At 43.3% G+C, this 15515-nt stretch overlaps 1 protein-coding gene across 5 annotated transcripts in view; it reads left to right on the top strand.

The window, feature by feature from the left end:
* The first annotated feature begins 1416 nt into the window (after positions 1–1416).
* The window catches only part of LOC126765050 (protoheme IX farnesyltransferase, mitochondrial), a 54849-nt gene continuing 40750 nt past the window's right edge, over positions 1417–15515 (top strand). For 4 of the 5 annotated variants that reach the window (XR_007668249.1, XM_050482637.1, XM_050482638.1 and 1 more), the window contains exons 1-3: positions 1417–1575; positions 1625–1874; positions 1934–2620. Coding sequence is in view for 4 of the 5 variants with exons in the window: in XM_050482637.1 (XP_050338594.1) it covers positions 1525–1575; positions 1625–1874; positions 1934–2620 (988 nt within the window). In the remaining variant the exon portion in view is untranslated. The remainder of the gene's footprint in view (positions 1576–1624; positions 1875–1933; positions 2621–15515) is intronic. The other variant, XM_050482636.1, reaches the window with a different exon arrangement.

Raw genomic sequence — 15515 nt, 5'->3', positions numbered from 1 at the left:
ATGGATAAAGGGGAAAAGAGAGGGGAAGGAGAAGTGACAGAAGAGGAGGTAGGATGGGTTGGAAGGGATTGTTTAGATGAATTGATGTCTGTAGTTGTTGTTAGATTAGTTTTGGTAGGATTGTTGGATTTGTTATTAGGTGTTGTTTCATTATTGATTTGATTAGTATTGTTAGAAATTTTAGCTATAGAGGCAAAAGAGTTTGCATTAGAAGTTGTATGAGAAAATTGAATTTTATACTTGGTAACAGCTTCACGCATACTACATTTATAAATAGTTTTAATTTTTAATATTTCTTTGGATTGTTGATATTTAGGGCAAGTATTAGATGATGCCGGGTGGTCGCCCGAGCAATTTGCACACATTATTCTCTTACATTCAGTAGGTGGGGTATGATCGGAAGGGAGGTTGCATGAGACACAAGAAGGTGAATTACGGCAGTATTTTGCTGTGTGGCCAATTAATTGACATTGCTTACAACGCATAGGATTAGGGTAATACGGACGGACAGTGAGGTTCCTCCAGGCAACATCAATTCTTTCAGGAAGTTTGTATTTATCAAAAGTTAATAAAACTACACCCGTAGGATTACGGGAGCCGTCAGCAATTCGTGAAAACTTATGTACAGCAGAAACACCCTGCTCCTTAAGACCATCAACAATATCTTCTTCTGATAAGTTATTCAGGAATGGGGCGTATATGGTGCCTTTAACCGTATTCAAAGTATTATGAAGCTTGACATTGATATGACCTCCGCCAGGTAAAATTTTTGCAGAAAGAAATTTGCTAGCTGTTTTGTTGTTATTTACAAAGAGCAGTAGGCTACCATCACGTAGCTCAGTAACTTTACTTACTTCCTTACTGATTGCTTGAATACCTTTATACGTAGCGAAGCATGATAACGAATTAAGTGGCTTGTTGTCGTCCAGCGATGACATGACCAAAAATTTTGGATCATCCGTGTTTGAGACTGGTAATTCTGGAAATTGGTCTAACGGGATCGGATTTGGTTTTTTTCTTTTCTTTTTCATTATTGGAGATAATAGGGAAAACCTATTATCCCCTAATTTGGTGGCCCCAGGGGCCATAGTAAACGCGAATTTTAGTTTAACAAATTAAGAAATTAAGTGATTGAAAAGATATAAAACGATAAAAAATTAATTCACAAACAAAGCACGAGCGTAATATAAACGCAGAACAAACCGTTATACCGTTTTAACAAACTCAATAAGCACAGAGCGAAAAGAAACCGGTTACGATGACAGTTCGACGGTGAACGGTCTAAATAAATATAATAATAATAATAATCTAAATATAGTGTGTGGTGTACAAGGTACTGTATAAATTGTTAAGATAACTATTGCCAACGATTTCATCTGTAGTTTTCATTGCTATTATAAACAGCAAACTCGATTACCGGATAGAGGAATCTCCGATCTCCATCTCTGAATTATTACATCAAGATTTGTTACTGAATGAAAAGAATCGATATGGTACTTTAAATGTGTATAAATTATCATAAATATGATTCTTCTTTGGAGATTCTATCCGGGGAGTTATATAAAAGCTCTAAAGGTATGATATGTATTACTAAGAGAGACAGTTAAACTAACCCATAATTAAGTTTACTAGATATATCCCCATGTGTCACGTATCAAATCGTATTACTTCTGTAAGAAAGTGTCCAAACGTGGTAATAGTACCTGTTACAACAGCACCATTCATTGCTCAAAAATCTAACAATGAAATCAAAGGTTTAACACAAAATGTAATTGGAAATAATATTAAGGGTAACTTATGGCAGCCGAGCCCAAATACCGAGTTAAAACACATGAGGAGTTATATTAAAAAATTGTCGAAATTTCGTTTGACGTGTAAGTATACATATATTTAATAATAGCTGCAATAATAAACATCTTAAATAATATTTTAGCTCTTGTGGTTATAACGGCGATGAGTGGATATGCAATGGCCCCGGCTCCTTTTGAGCTCTACACTTTTCTATCATGCTCTTTGGGTACGGGCTTGGTTTCTGCTGCCGCGAATGCCATTAATCAATATCATGAAGTACCGTTTGATTCACAAATGTCTAGAACTAAAAATCGCGTTTTAGTAACTGGACAGGTAACATCTCTCCATTCAATTGAATTTGCGGTTATATCAGCAACGGCGGGGTTGAGTTTGCTATATTTTGGAGTAAATGGGTTAACGGCTATTCTAGGAGCTTCGAACCTTTTTTTATATACATCTGTATACACTCCTTTAAAAAGAATAAGTATTTTGAATACATGGATTGGATCGCTTGTGGGTGCTATTCCTCCACTAATGGGATGGTCTGGTTGTACTGGAAACCTCGATGTATCAGCATTTGTACTAGCAGGAGTACTCTTTGCCTGGCAATTCCCTCACTTTAATGCATTGTCATGGAATCTCCGACCCGATTATTCGCGTGCTGGATATCGAATGATGTCTGTGACTAATCCTGCACTATGTCGACAAACAGCTTTAAGATATACTGCGTTAATTGCATTGTTATCTGCATCTGCGCCTGTTTTTAATTTAACTTCATATTGGTTTGCCTTGGAATCATTTCCTTTAAACGCTTACTTCTGTTATTTGGGTAAGTTAATAAGTTTTTATGTGATACACTAACGTATAATTGGTACAAAGTAACATCTAATTAAAATACAATTAACGGGCAGGATCTGTACTTCAATTCCAAGTGAATTTCAATCAAGTTTACTTTCAATCCCACATTCGTTGTACATTTTTTCGGCACGGTTCCGATTACTTTGGGGGAAGGTTAAAAAAACCTGAATTTCCGTATAAATGGGGTATGTGCGGATAGGGAAGCTTCTCCAGAGGATGAATATCCAAAAATGATATAAAAATAACTTATAACAAAAAAGTCTTGCGGTATTTTCGCTAGTTGGCGATGAAAGCGCGTAGTTCTAGTTTTATTCGTCGCATCGGGTCATGCTATACCTTTTTGGAAAGCTCATTTCACGCGCTAACAGTGTTTGATAGATTGTCGTTTCTTTTAAGTCGTTCGTGAGTTATAGCGTCGCAAACATGGAGCAAAATAAAGAGAAAATACGGCATATTTTACAGTACTACTACGATAAAGGTAAAAATGCATCTCAAGCGGCCAATAAAATTTGTGCAGTTTATGGACCCGATATTCCATTTCCACCGCACAACGATGGTTTCAACATTTTCGTTCTGGTGTAGAGGTGGTCGAAGACCGCAAGACTTTTTTGACAACCCATTATATTTTAAAATATTCACGATTAAAAGTTCAAAAATTTGCACTAATAACACATGGTATTTCTTACGTTTCACTAAATTTTTTCACGTTTTTCATTCTGTACATATAAATATACACTCTAAACATTGAAATAAGTTCACATTTTACTTTTATTTTGTTATATTTTACCAAAATTGATTAATTTAAAAATCACTTAGCACACTCATCGTTGAAAAGGTTAGATGCGTTGCCACATCTTAAACAGCAAATATGTAAGATTTTTAACGATTTTTCTTTGTTTGTTTCTATATTAACTGTAATAAAAAATACTTTCCAACATTTTTCAAGTTATAATTGAGTTGTGAGCACTCTTTCCATCTACATATGTATGTATTTGTATAATATGTGATTTATATATAATAAACACACATAAGTAAAAATCTATGATAATATAAAATTTATATCATATCGGGGTGACTGAAGTACTTTCGCGTAGTACTCCTTTCTGCGTAGGATGTCTTCGGCCGCGCTCTAAATTTGTTTAATAAATTTAAAAAAGAAAATGCATGGATAGCGGAAGTTTTGCGAAAAAGAGGAAATTTAGCGAATTGACTTATCATCACATGCTACCGCTCCATTTCGTCGTAATTTTTAGCACACAAATGATGTTCACTACTAGTGTAAAATGTAATAAAATAAAACTTTCTTAGGTAAAAACCCTGCTAAAAGTGTAAAATGTGGATTTATTTAAAAGTTTATAGTTTAATTTAATTAATTTGAAGTGAAAAATGTGAGTAAAGTGTGTTTAATGTGGTGAAATAGCTTTTTGAAATGTTCGAATTTTGGGAATTTTTTAACTTTAAGGTCGAATATCTCGTAAACTAAGTGTTTGCGGTACCTATAACGCTATATATTTTTTAATCAGGACGCGGCGCCAAAGAAATCGGAATTGTGTCCTTTTTTCACTTTCACTATTTTATGTCCGCCTCTTTTTTTTTAATAAATTCGAAGTGGAAATGAGTTGAATGTTGTAAGCTCGCTAATTAAGATGTTTCCGCAGAATGCTCGATAAAGAGGTTGGACACAACTTCATTTGTTGCGGCGATGGCGGATAAAGTTTTTCAAGTCTTCTTCGATACTCTTATTCACTAGAGAAAACATGGTGCGAAACCTATCCATGGTTGCACGAATTACTTATAATTATTTTGATAAATAGTTTGCACTATTTGCAAACGTTGTTCCGGAGTAAAGTCTCTTCATTATAAAATGACAAATCAAATTGAATATGAATAAAGTAACACCACATGTCTAAACAAGTAAGGAAGGGCTAAGTTCAGGCGATGCCGAACTTTTTATATTTTTGAAATTTGCGAAATCAACCACTAGGAAATACCTTAAAGAGTAAAATGTCAACCAGAGAATCGGAATCCAAGTAATTTTATGTTTACATATAACTCGTACACTGACCGACATATTCGACATAAGGTTCGTTAAAAAAGAAAATCATATGTAGTGGCACAATTCCGATTTCTTCGGCGCCACGATCTGAAGGTAGCTTAGTTGGAAAGAGGAAGTCTTCCTGATTAAAAAATATACAGGGTTGGTACCGCAATCGCTACGTTTACGAGATATTCGACATTAAAGTCCAAAAATTCCTAAAATTCGCACATTTCAACAAGCTATTTCAACGCATTTAACACACTTTATGCACATTTGTCACTTCAAGTTCATTTAATTAAACTTTTATTCACATTTAAACAAATTCACAATTTACACTTTTTGCAGGTTTTATAAGTAGATTAGATTAGATTATTAACGAGGTAACGCACCGCGACCTAGGGTTTATTGTGCCCTCTCCTATATCACATAACTTCCCAAAGTTCCAGCAGCCTGAATAGTTCCAGGAGTTTGCCGAGCGCTATTGAGGTAATGTGATCCCTGCTAATGTACGAGGGCTGTCTGATAAATAACCGACCTCAACGTGAAGCTAGCGGCACATCTGAGACAAAAGTTTCTACTTCAAATTGTGCATATTATAATAGCTACTCGCCAAAATTTCAGAAATTTATCTTGCGCAATTATCTGTTGACAGTCGTTTTTGTGAGTCTATTTCGGTGATTTCCCCAAAATGGAAAAAAATTGAATATCGAGCTGTAATTAAATTTTTATTTTTGAAAGACAATACGCCTTCACAAATCAAAGATGAGTTGGACTCTGTGTATGGTGACTCTGCACCATCCTTTACCACCGTAAAATTTTGGGCAGCTGAATTTAAACGTGGTTGCAGGAGCTTGGAAGATGATGAACGTCCTGGGCGTCCAAAAACTGTAACCACTAACGATAACATCGCTAAAGTTCATCAATTTGTACTAGACGACCGCCGGATTAAAGTTAGGGGAAATAGCTGAGATTATGAAGATGTCAAAAGAACGTGTTTGTCACATATTAAACCAATGAGAGGCTGTACCCCCCTAGAAGCAGCTTGACATGGCGCATACTTTCTGCCTGCTTCCAATGCCGTTTTCTCCGTTCTCTCCTCCGTGCTGAGCAGCTCCTTAAGGGTATGTGACCCTACCGCTATGCATGGTTCTGGTCCCATCATCTTGGAAGCTGCCGCAGAGCGGGTCAGTTCGTCGGCCCTCTCATTTCCTTCTATTCCTTTATGCCCAGGAACCCAAATTAGGTGCACCAGGTTCCCAGGTATACATTCCTCTACTAAAAGCGATTTGGTCTCATATGCTGAGGTCGCTTTTAGTGCCGCTTGACTATCGCTGAGAATGGCTATGCGCTGGTTGCGATAGTTGCGGCGGAGGTTGATTTCTACGCACTGACATATGGCAAAAACTTCAGCCTGAAAGATACTTGGGAAGCATCCCATTGGTATGGACAGCTTAGTACGCGGTCCCGCAATACCTTCCCCAATACCTTCCGGTGTTTTTGAGCCGTCAGTGTACCACTGGATGGTATTGCCTTCCAGCAGCATTTCCAGCGTGGAATCGCTCCACTCCGTCTTGCTGTCCAGAGTATCTCTGTAGTTCCTTTTGAAATTAATCATTTTCGTCATGCCGTCCTTTGGGAGGAGGGCCAGCGGTATGCTTTCCACTAGTGCCTCCATCTTTCAAAAGGACATTAGCTTCCCTCTTCCGTAGCCCTCTGCTGACATTAGCAGCATGGTATGTTTTTCTACCTTTTTTATCACCTGATGAAGCGGTGTGAGATCCATAATGACCTCCAGTGCCCCCCTGGGGCACGTGTGCATTGCCCCAGAAGCACAGACACAGGCAAGCCTTTGCAGCTTTGATAGTCTACGGACCACCGAAGACTGCGCTGCCTTGGCAGCCCAGGCAACCGCTCCATCTGTGACGATAGGCCTTACAATCATGGTATACAGTCATCTCATGATACCGGGCTTGCATCCCCAGGATCTACCGGCCAGGCGTCTGCATACCATAAGTGCTTTAGTTGCTTTGGACATCGTTAAGTCCAAATGCCTACTCCACCGTAGGGATGAGTCTAAGGTGAGGCCAAGGAATTTGACCTCCTTCGACAACTCCACCTCCATGCCGCCAATTGTTAGGGAACTCAAGCCCGGAAGTGATCTCCGCTTAGTGAAAGGGATCACGGCAGTTTTTGCTGGGTTGATGTTTAGCCCTACCGTGTTGCACCATCCCTTCGCTAGGTTTAAGCCCCTTTGAACAATGTCGCAGAGAGTGTTCTCAAATCTACTTCGCGCCATTATGACAATGTCGTCCGCGTACCCTTGACAGTGGATTCCATTGCTGGTGAGCAGCTCAAGGAGCTCATCTGCTACCAGGCTCCATAGCAGAGGGGAAAGTATTCCACCCTGTGGGCAGCCCCTTGTGGTGCCATGACGAATCTTGTTTCCCCCCACCGTTGTTTCCGCTATCCTAGTGCTCAGTAGGGCTCCTATCCATCTGCATACAGGAGCTGTTATATTTCTACCCTCCAGTGCCTTGATCACGCTAGTGTGAGACGCGTTATCAAAAGCACCCTCAATGTCCAGGAAGGCGCAAATCGCTACCTCGCCGTTATTCAGCGAATCCTGCAACTCTGACGTGAGTTGGTACAGAGCAGTGTTAGTGGATCTACCCGCTCTGTACGCCTGCTGTCTTCAGCGCTTCCGATCTGATGTGGTTATCTATTACTTTCTCCATCCCCTTTAGCATGAGGGGTGTGAGACTTATAGGCCGGAATGATTTGGCTAACGAATAGTCTCTCCTAACTACCTTGGGGATGAAGACTATTTTTGCAATTCTCCATGGCTCTGGGATATACGACAACGCCAAGCTGTCTCTCATCAGCCCTAGCAAGTGTGGCAGGAGAATATCCATACCTTGCTGCAAAAGGGCTGGGAAGACGCCATCCACTCCCGGTGACTTGTAGCTCGAAAAGGAGGCCAGTGCCCACTTGACTGAATCTACAGTGAACAGATTCTTTGCAGTCAGCCAGTCCAAGCGATCCGGCTTAGGTGTTACTGATGCTGGAGTTAGCTGAGCCTGAACCGTTTCCGGAAAGTGTGCTTGTAGGAGTGTTTCTGCCCTCTCTTCCGCGCTGGTCGTATAGGTCCCGTCCTGTCTTTTTATGGATAGTACAATGTCTGTCTCACCTCTCGATAACGCCTTGTGCAGCCGAGCTGCCTCGGGGGTCGAGGAGACGTTGTCACAAAATTTTCTAAAACTATTTGTCTTTGCAAGCCTAATCTCCTTGTTGTAGGTTGTTAGGTGCTGCTTGTATTCCTCCCAGTCGCCTGTGCGCTTGGCTTTATTGAAAAGCCTTCGCACCCTATGTCTGAGAGCCGAGAGTTTGCTAGACCACCAGGAACAGATTTGTTTATTGGTAGCACTCTTAGCGGACAGGCACAGTGATAGGCGTCCATTACGGACTGGTTTATGGCACTCAGTCTGCTCTCCAGTCCAGCTGTAGTGGACCTACCATCTGCCTGCCCCACTCCGCTTAAAATTTTGCTCAAAGTCTCTTTGAAAATATCCCAGTTCGTATTTCTAGGGATACGTGTCGGAGGTCGGTCCTCGACTTCCACCCTTAGAGCAAAACGAATGATCCTATTATCCGACATTGAGGGCTCTTTTGATACCCGCCACTGCGAGAGCAATCAGATCATCTCGTCATTACTTAAGGTAATGTCCAGGACCTCTCTACGAACACTAGTTACGAATGTGGGTTCGCAGCCCACATTTTCTATGCTCATATTATTGCTAATTACAAATTCAAGAAGTGGCTCACCCCTCTCGTTGCAGTCCGTGCTGCCCCATTCCGTGTGATGTGTCCTCTTCACGTTCACAGCCGAGGCTGCCGATGCGTGATGCAGGTTCACAGTATCGGCTCGATGAGAGACAGGTCCTCGTCCCCGCCTTTTTCATCAACCTGCATTTCCATCCCTTCCAGAAGCTCTTGGGTGGATGGCAGCGTGCCTTCCTGCTCGTTGAGGAGCTCATTACTCCTACTCTCATCGGCAGCAGTGGTTACAGCCTGCTCAGCCGAGATGGTGTTGTTAGGGGACTCGTGTCGCTCTTCCGCAACCACAGCGGCAGTCGCATCCTGCACTGCTGAACTGGCTGCGGGTAGAGTCGGTACTACGGTCATCCCCGTCGTAGCATCCTTGCTCGCCGTTGGCGTTGCCTTGGGCCTCCATGGGCTCATCACCACTTTGCTGAAGCGGAAGTTCAGGCGGAATCCCTTCTGCTTTATATCTTTGTAGGATTCGTCATCTACAGTGATGTTGAGGTTCCACCCTGTCCCCTCAACTTTGCTCGTTTCGACCTTCCACGCTGAGGTACTTAAATCGAGGTTTTGGTTCTTTACCAACCCAAGCGCGAAGTCGTAGTTCTTATCCGCACTACGCGGAAGGAATACCGTCATGCTGTGCACATGTGGTATTTTTTCGCCTCTCTTTGCACAGAGGAGAGGACCCTTCCAGCCCTCTAGCCTTGGCGCGACTTCCGTTAGCCTGGTGGCCGACTTCTCATACTGACAGTCGACCAGCAGCATACCTCCCTTGAAGTAAATACCGTTAAAGGAGCCGGTGTATTCATCGCCCACGAATAGGGCATTTACCAGGCCGTCTTGCAGAGCCGTCTGTTCTTCAGACTCCAGGGCCTCCGCCGGGTAGTTGCGGGGCACCACCGCCATCCGGATGCTTTTCGCGGCCTCCGCCGGCGGCGGGTTGGGGTTTGAGCGTTTCCCACTAGCTTCATGTGGTTTGTCTGCCCTGATACGCTTCGACCTTGGTGGCTCCTGAGGAGTTATTTGACCGCTTTTCCTCTTTTCTGACCAACTGGGTGCCTCCTGATCTGTCGGCCTTACGTTGCTCCGTCCCTCTGACGAGGCTGCGTTTGCCCGGCGGCGCCTCCGATTCCTGCGTCTTGTTGCAGCCGATGCGTTGGCATCTGCGCGTCGTGCATTATTGGAAGAAGGGTTACTACCCCAGCTCCTACTCAGAGCCCGCTTCTCAGCTGTCTCCGGTGTCATGCCGTCTTGCAGAAATCTTAGGTACCACTTGAGAGTGGCACCGCTCATGCCCGCTCTGGGTGGGTCATCGGGACCTCCTGGGCGTCCTGCTTCCGGGGTTCGTGGAATGTTCCCTCGTTGTCTTCTCTTTCGTTCGCCCCTCGATTCCACTTTCGTGAAACCACCTTCCTCTTCGCAGTCGATCCTGCTCGAGGGGGTTGTGGGGACTGGGTTCGCGCGACTTGCAGTGGTCGCGGTGGCCACACTGCGCTGAGTATAGCTGTCAGAGGGCACATCGTCGTCGTCGCGAGCGTGCTCCTCAAAGAGCGCACGTTCTTCCGGCGACAAAGTGTCCAGGAAACTGAACTTTCGTCTAGCCCCTGGGCAGCTCTTGCTAGCGGTACTTGTGCCGCTGCAGCTATTCGCTGTTGTTGTTGATGCTTTTGTTGTCGTTCTTGTTGTTGTTGTTGCTCACCTGGTTCTTACAACCGTTCAGCCCACAGTGTGGCACACAGTGGCCTACCGGTCTACTATTTAGAAGGGGAATCTCAAAGGTCCTTCGCGCCAAAGCCCCTTGACGTTACTTCCCAAGGCGGCCCGGTGTTGGGAAGGCTCCGTTCGAATACAGCCGAATTTACCTCCTGGCTGCAAATCATCCAATGGGCACGGGAGTCGCATAACACCCTGGATTAGGAGGTGGTAGCTCTTGGTCGCCACACACATGCAGCTTCTGCCAACCGCCAGGAGAGATGCTCTACAGCATCACCCATGACGGTTGGAAGATGCCGTACTGTGTTGCAGTTTAAGCCCCTGAACCGCGACAAGGTGCCTACCATTCGCAGAGGTAAGAAATTTATATTTTAAAAATAATTTTTTACGCTCGTAGTGAACATCATTTATGTGCTAACAATTATGAGGAAATGGAGCGCTGCCATATGATAATAAGCAAATATGAGCAATTCGCTGAAATTTCTCTATTTCGCTATACATAATTTCTCTTTCTTTATTTAGCAATCTTAGTTCTAATAAAAACAAGCGTCTATAAATTATATTTCAAATTAAAATGAGTATAAAAATCTTTCCATGCATATGATATTTTCTTATTTAAATTTAATAAACCACTAAGTAATATTAAATTATAATATTCCGTCATCAAATACTTAGATTGTTAAAGGAGTATAACGCGAAAGTAAATCAGTAAGCTGGGGTATTGGCTCGACCAATGTTGTAAGTATACAAAGTGAAAAATGTGAAAAAATTTAGTGAAACATTGTGAAATACTAAGTGTAATTCATACAAATCTTTGAATTTTTAATCGGGAGTATTTTAAAAAATATAAGAGTTAGCAACATTAATTTTTGCATATTCCTCCTCTGGAGAAGCTCCCCTATCAATACATTCTTCTTCTTCTTAATTGGCGTAGACACCGCTTACGCGATTATAGCCGTGTTAACAACAGCGCGCCAGTCGTTTCTTCTTTTCGCTACGTGGCGCCAATTGGATATTGCAAGCGAAGCCAGGTCCTTCTCCACTTGGTCCTTACAACGGAATGGAGGTCTTCCTCTTCCTCTGCTTCCCCCGGCGGGTACTGCGTCGAATACTTTCAGAGCTGGAGTGTTTTCATCCATCCGAACAACATGACCTAGCCAGCGTAGCGGCTGTCTTTTAATTAGCTATGTCAATGTCGTCGTATATCTCGTACAGCTCATCGTTCCATCGAATGCGATATTCGCCGTGGCCAATGCGCAAAGGACCATAAATCTTTCGCAGAATTTTTCTTTTGAAAACTCGTAACGTCGACTCATCGGTTGCTGTCATCGCCCAAGCCTCTGCACCATATAGCAGGACGGGAATTATGAACGACTTATAGAGTTTAGCTTTTGTTCGTCGAGAGAGGACTTTACTTTTCAATTGCCTACTCAGTCCGAAGTAGCACCTGTTGGCAAGAGCAATCCTGCGTTGGATTTCCAGGCTGACATTATTAGTGGTGTTAATGCTGGTTCCTAAATAGACGAAATTATCTACAACTTCAAAGTTATGACTGTCAACAGTGACGTGAGAGCCAAGTCGCGAGTGCGACGACTGTTTGTTTGATGACGGGAGATATTTCGTTTTGCCCTCGTTCACTACCAGACCCATTTTCTGTGCTTCCTTGTCCAGCCTGGAGAAAGCAGAACTAACGGCGCGGGTGTTGAGGCCGATGATATCAATATCATCGGCATACGCCAGCAGCTGTACACTCTTATGGAAGATGGTACCTTCTCTGTTTAGTTCTGCAGCTTGAACTATTTTCTCCAGAAGCAGGTTGAAGAAGTCGCACGATAGGGTGTCGCCTTGTCTGAAACCTCGTTTCGAACGGCTCGGAGAGGTCCTTCCCGATCCTGACGGAGCTTTTCGTGTTGTTCAACGTCAGTTTACACAGCCGTATTAGTTTTGCGGGGATACCAAATTCAGACATCGCGGCATAGAGGCAGCTCCTTTTCGTGCTGTCCAAAGCAGCTTTGAAATCGACGAAGAGGTGGTGTGTGTCGATTCTCCTTTCACGGGTCTTTTCCAAGATTTGGCGCATGGTGAATATCTGGTCGGTTGTTGATTTGTTGATTTTCCAGGTCTGAAGCCACACTGATAAGGTCCAATCAGTTTGTTGACGGTGGGCTTTAATCTTTCACACAATACGCTCGATAGAACCTTATATGCGATGTTGAGGAGGCTAATCCCACGGTAGTTGGCGCAGATTGTGGGGTCTCTTTTTTATGGATTGAGCATAGCACACTTAAATTCCAATCGTTGGGCATGCTTTCGTTCGACCATATTTTACAAAGAAGCTCATGCATGCTGCTTATCAGTTCTTCTCCGCCGTGTTTGAATAGCTCGGCCGGCAATCCGTCGGTCCCTGCCGCAGGGCAGGTGATTGCTATTCGAACTTCTTCCTGGTCGGGCAATGGAACGTCTGCTCCATCGTCATCGATTGGGGAATCGGCCACTAGATTACCTTTGGGGGTTCTACAAGAGTATGCTCCGGTCTTGAAACCTTCTGTAAGCCGCCGCATGTTTTCGTAGAATTTTCGAGCATTACCCCTGTCGGCCAGCTTATCAAGCTCTTCGTACTCACGCATTTCAGCCTCTTTTTTTTTTTTTTTCTGTCTACAAATGCGTCTCGCTTCCCTTTTAAACTCTCGGTATCTATCCCATCCCGCACGTGTTGTGGTCGATCGTAACGTTGCGAGGTAGGCAGTCTGTTTTCTCTCCGCTGCGACACGGCACTCCTCGTCGTACCAGCTGTTCTTTTGCACTTTCCGAAAACCAATGGTTTCGGTTGCGGCTGTACGTAAGGAATTTGAAATGCCGTCCCACAGTTCCCTTATACCGGGTTGTTGACGAGTGCTCTCAGAGAGCAGGAGTGCAAGCCGAGTAGAAAATCGTTCGGCTGTCTGTTGTGATTGCAGCTTCTCGACGTCGAACCTTCCTTGTGTTTGTTGGCGTGTGTTTTTTGCTGCACAGAGACGGGTGCGAATCTTGGCTGCAACAAGATAGTGGTCCGAGTCGATGTTAGGACCTCGGAGTGCACGCACATCTAAAACACTGGAGACGTGTCTTCCGCCTATCACAACATGATCGATCTGGTTTTTTGGTAGTTTTTCGATCCGGAGACAGCCAGGTATCTTGATGAATTTTTTTTGTGCTGGAATCTAGTACTACAGATAACCATATTTCGGGCCCCGGCAAAGTCGATCAGCCTCAACCCATTTGGGGATGTTTCGTCGTGGAGGCTGAATTTACCGACCGTAGTGCCAAATATACCTTCTTTGCCCACCTTGGCGTTAAAGTCGCCAAGCACGATTTTGACATCGTGGCGGGGGCAGCATCTTTGTCACATCGTCCTTCTCTTCCGTCGGGGTGTGGGCGCAAATCAGCGATATATTGAAGAACCTCGCTTTGATGCAGATTGTGGCTAGACGTTCATTCACCGGAGTGAATGATAGTACTCGGCGACGGAGTCTCTCTCCCACCACGAATCTAACACCAAACTTGCGCTCCTTTATATGGCCACTGTAGTAAATGTCACAAGGATCTACTCGTCTCTGTCCTTGTCCCGTCCATCGCATTTCTTGGACGGCGGTGATGTCAGCCTTTATTTTCGCGAGGACATCAACCAGCTGGGCAGCGGCACCTTCCCAATTAAGGGTCCGGACATTCCAGGTGCATGCCTTCAAATCGTAGTCCTTATTTCGTTTGCCATGGTCGTCATCAAAAGGGGGGTCTCTCATCCGAGCCTATGTTTTCTTTGTCATTGGTACGGATTTTTACGTGGCGGGTCCCAAACCCAGCGCACAACCCTATGTAGGGGATGTATCGCCTTCTCACATTAGCTCGCCTTCGAACGGATGTTCTTAGGCTACCCAGAGGATACTTGGTCAAAGACCGGAAGTAGTAAGCTGCTTGAACCATGTGTAAAAGAATCGTTTCTGGCTACTCCCAAGTGAATGGCGATCAGAGAACTTTCCTCACTTGCGTGAACTTCTCCACATAACTCCATCCTCCATACCCCATTTAAACCGAAATTCGTGTTTTTTACCCGACCGCCAAAGTAACCGGAATCGTGCCTATGTAGTATATGGGAGTTAGGGTAGTATCGACTCGATTTTATCTATTAACTATTATCTTGCAACATACGAAAAAATGTTCCCTGTGTTTCATTAACACATTAAGTGCCATGTCGCATGTTTTTGTTCGACACGTAATACTTCGTGGGGTGCCACGTCGCACGAAAGTGAAAACAGAGGATGTTTCGTACTCTACCTTGTCGTACGCGTTCTTGAGGCATTACTTGAAAGTTTTTATGTTTTCCGCGTAGGCCGATATTTGTAGAAAAATTTAGTTAAATTTTCATAGCGCTATGATAATTTCTGTTTGTTTTATTACAAAATCTCTGAGGCTCATTTTGTGTTTGATTTTTTTATTCAAATTAGTATTCGGATATATGTATGTATGTATATATTAGTTTTTAAGGTGCATATATTTTGGAAAACAATCAATACATAAGTTGGGTATGTTGGGACATTGTGGGCAATACATAGCTGTCCTTTTGATATGATTTCTAGCTGTGTTTCGATTTGATTGTTGTTTTGATGTTGCATGGCATAAAACGCAAGCACGTCGAAACGTTTTATTATTATCATCTACCCTTTTTGTGATTACATGTTTTCCGGGTTGCGATATAGGTTGTGGAGATAAAAGATCTAGTAGACCATTAGCAACATGTTCGCGGAATGAACGGATCTTTATGTTCTTATGGATAGCTTCCTTATAAACAATGTAGGCATTTACTATTGAAAGGCCAAGTAAAAGTTCAATTCCCAATTTTCTATACCATTTAAAACCTTTGCGAAGGGTATTAGCATATGACGCCATTTGGTCGGATAGATCAATGCCCGATTTTTCTTTATTATATTCAATCTCAGCCAACAGTTTTTCCTTGGATCGTCCTGTAGATGTCGATCGATGTCTAGTTGATGGCTCATCAGGATCAATTTGTTCGTTCGAAGTGGATACCATCACTGGAGCATGTTTCGTAGAAAGCATTCTGACATCGCGCTGGTATTTCCACTTCAACACAACTATACCATTCATTTCTTCTCTAGCCTCTAGATTTAGCATTGAGCGAGCCAGTTCATAGCTGGTGTAAAAGTTGTCTACATATAATGTTCGACCTTCTCCTTTCAATTTAGCGCTTAGATCTTCGCATATAGTTTTGACAAATCGATTTCTCTCAATCCAGTTG

Source organism: Bactrocera neohumeralis, unplaced genomic scaffold (genome assembly GCF_024586455.1).
Source record: "Bactrocera neohumeralis isolate Rockhampton unplaced genomic scaffold, APGP_CSIRO_Bneo_wtdbg2-racon-allhic-juicebox.fasta_v2 cluster10, whole genome shotgun sequence".
NCBI lineage: Eukaryota > Metazoa > Arthropoda > Insecta > Diptera > Tephritidae > Bactrocera > Bactrocera neohumeralis.
Note: the sequence above shows the minus strand (reverse complement) of the source record. Positions and strands in the feature narration are given on the sequence as shown.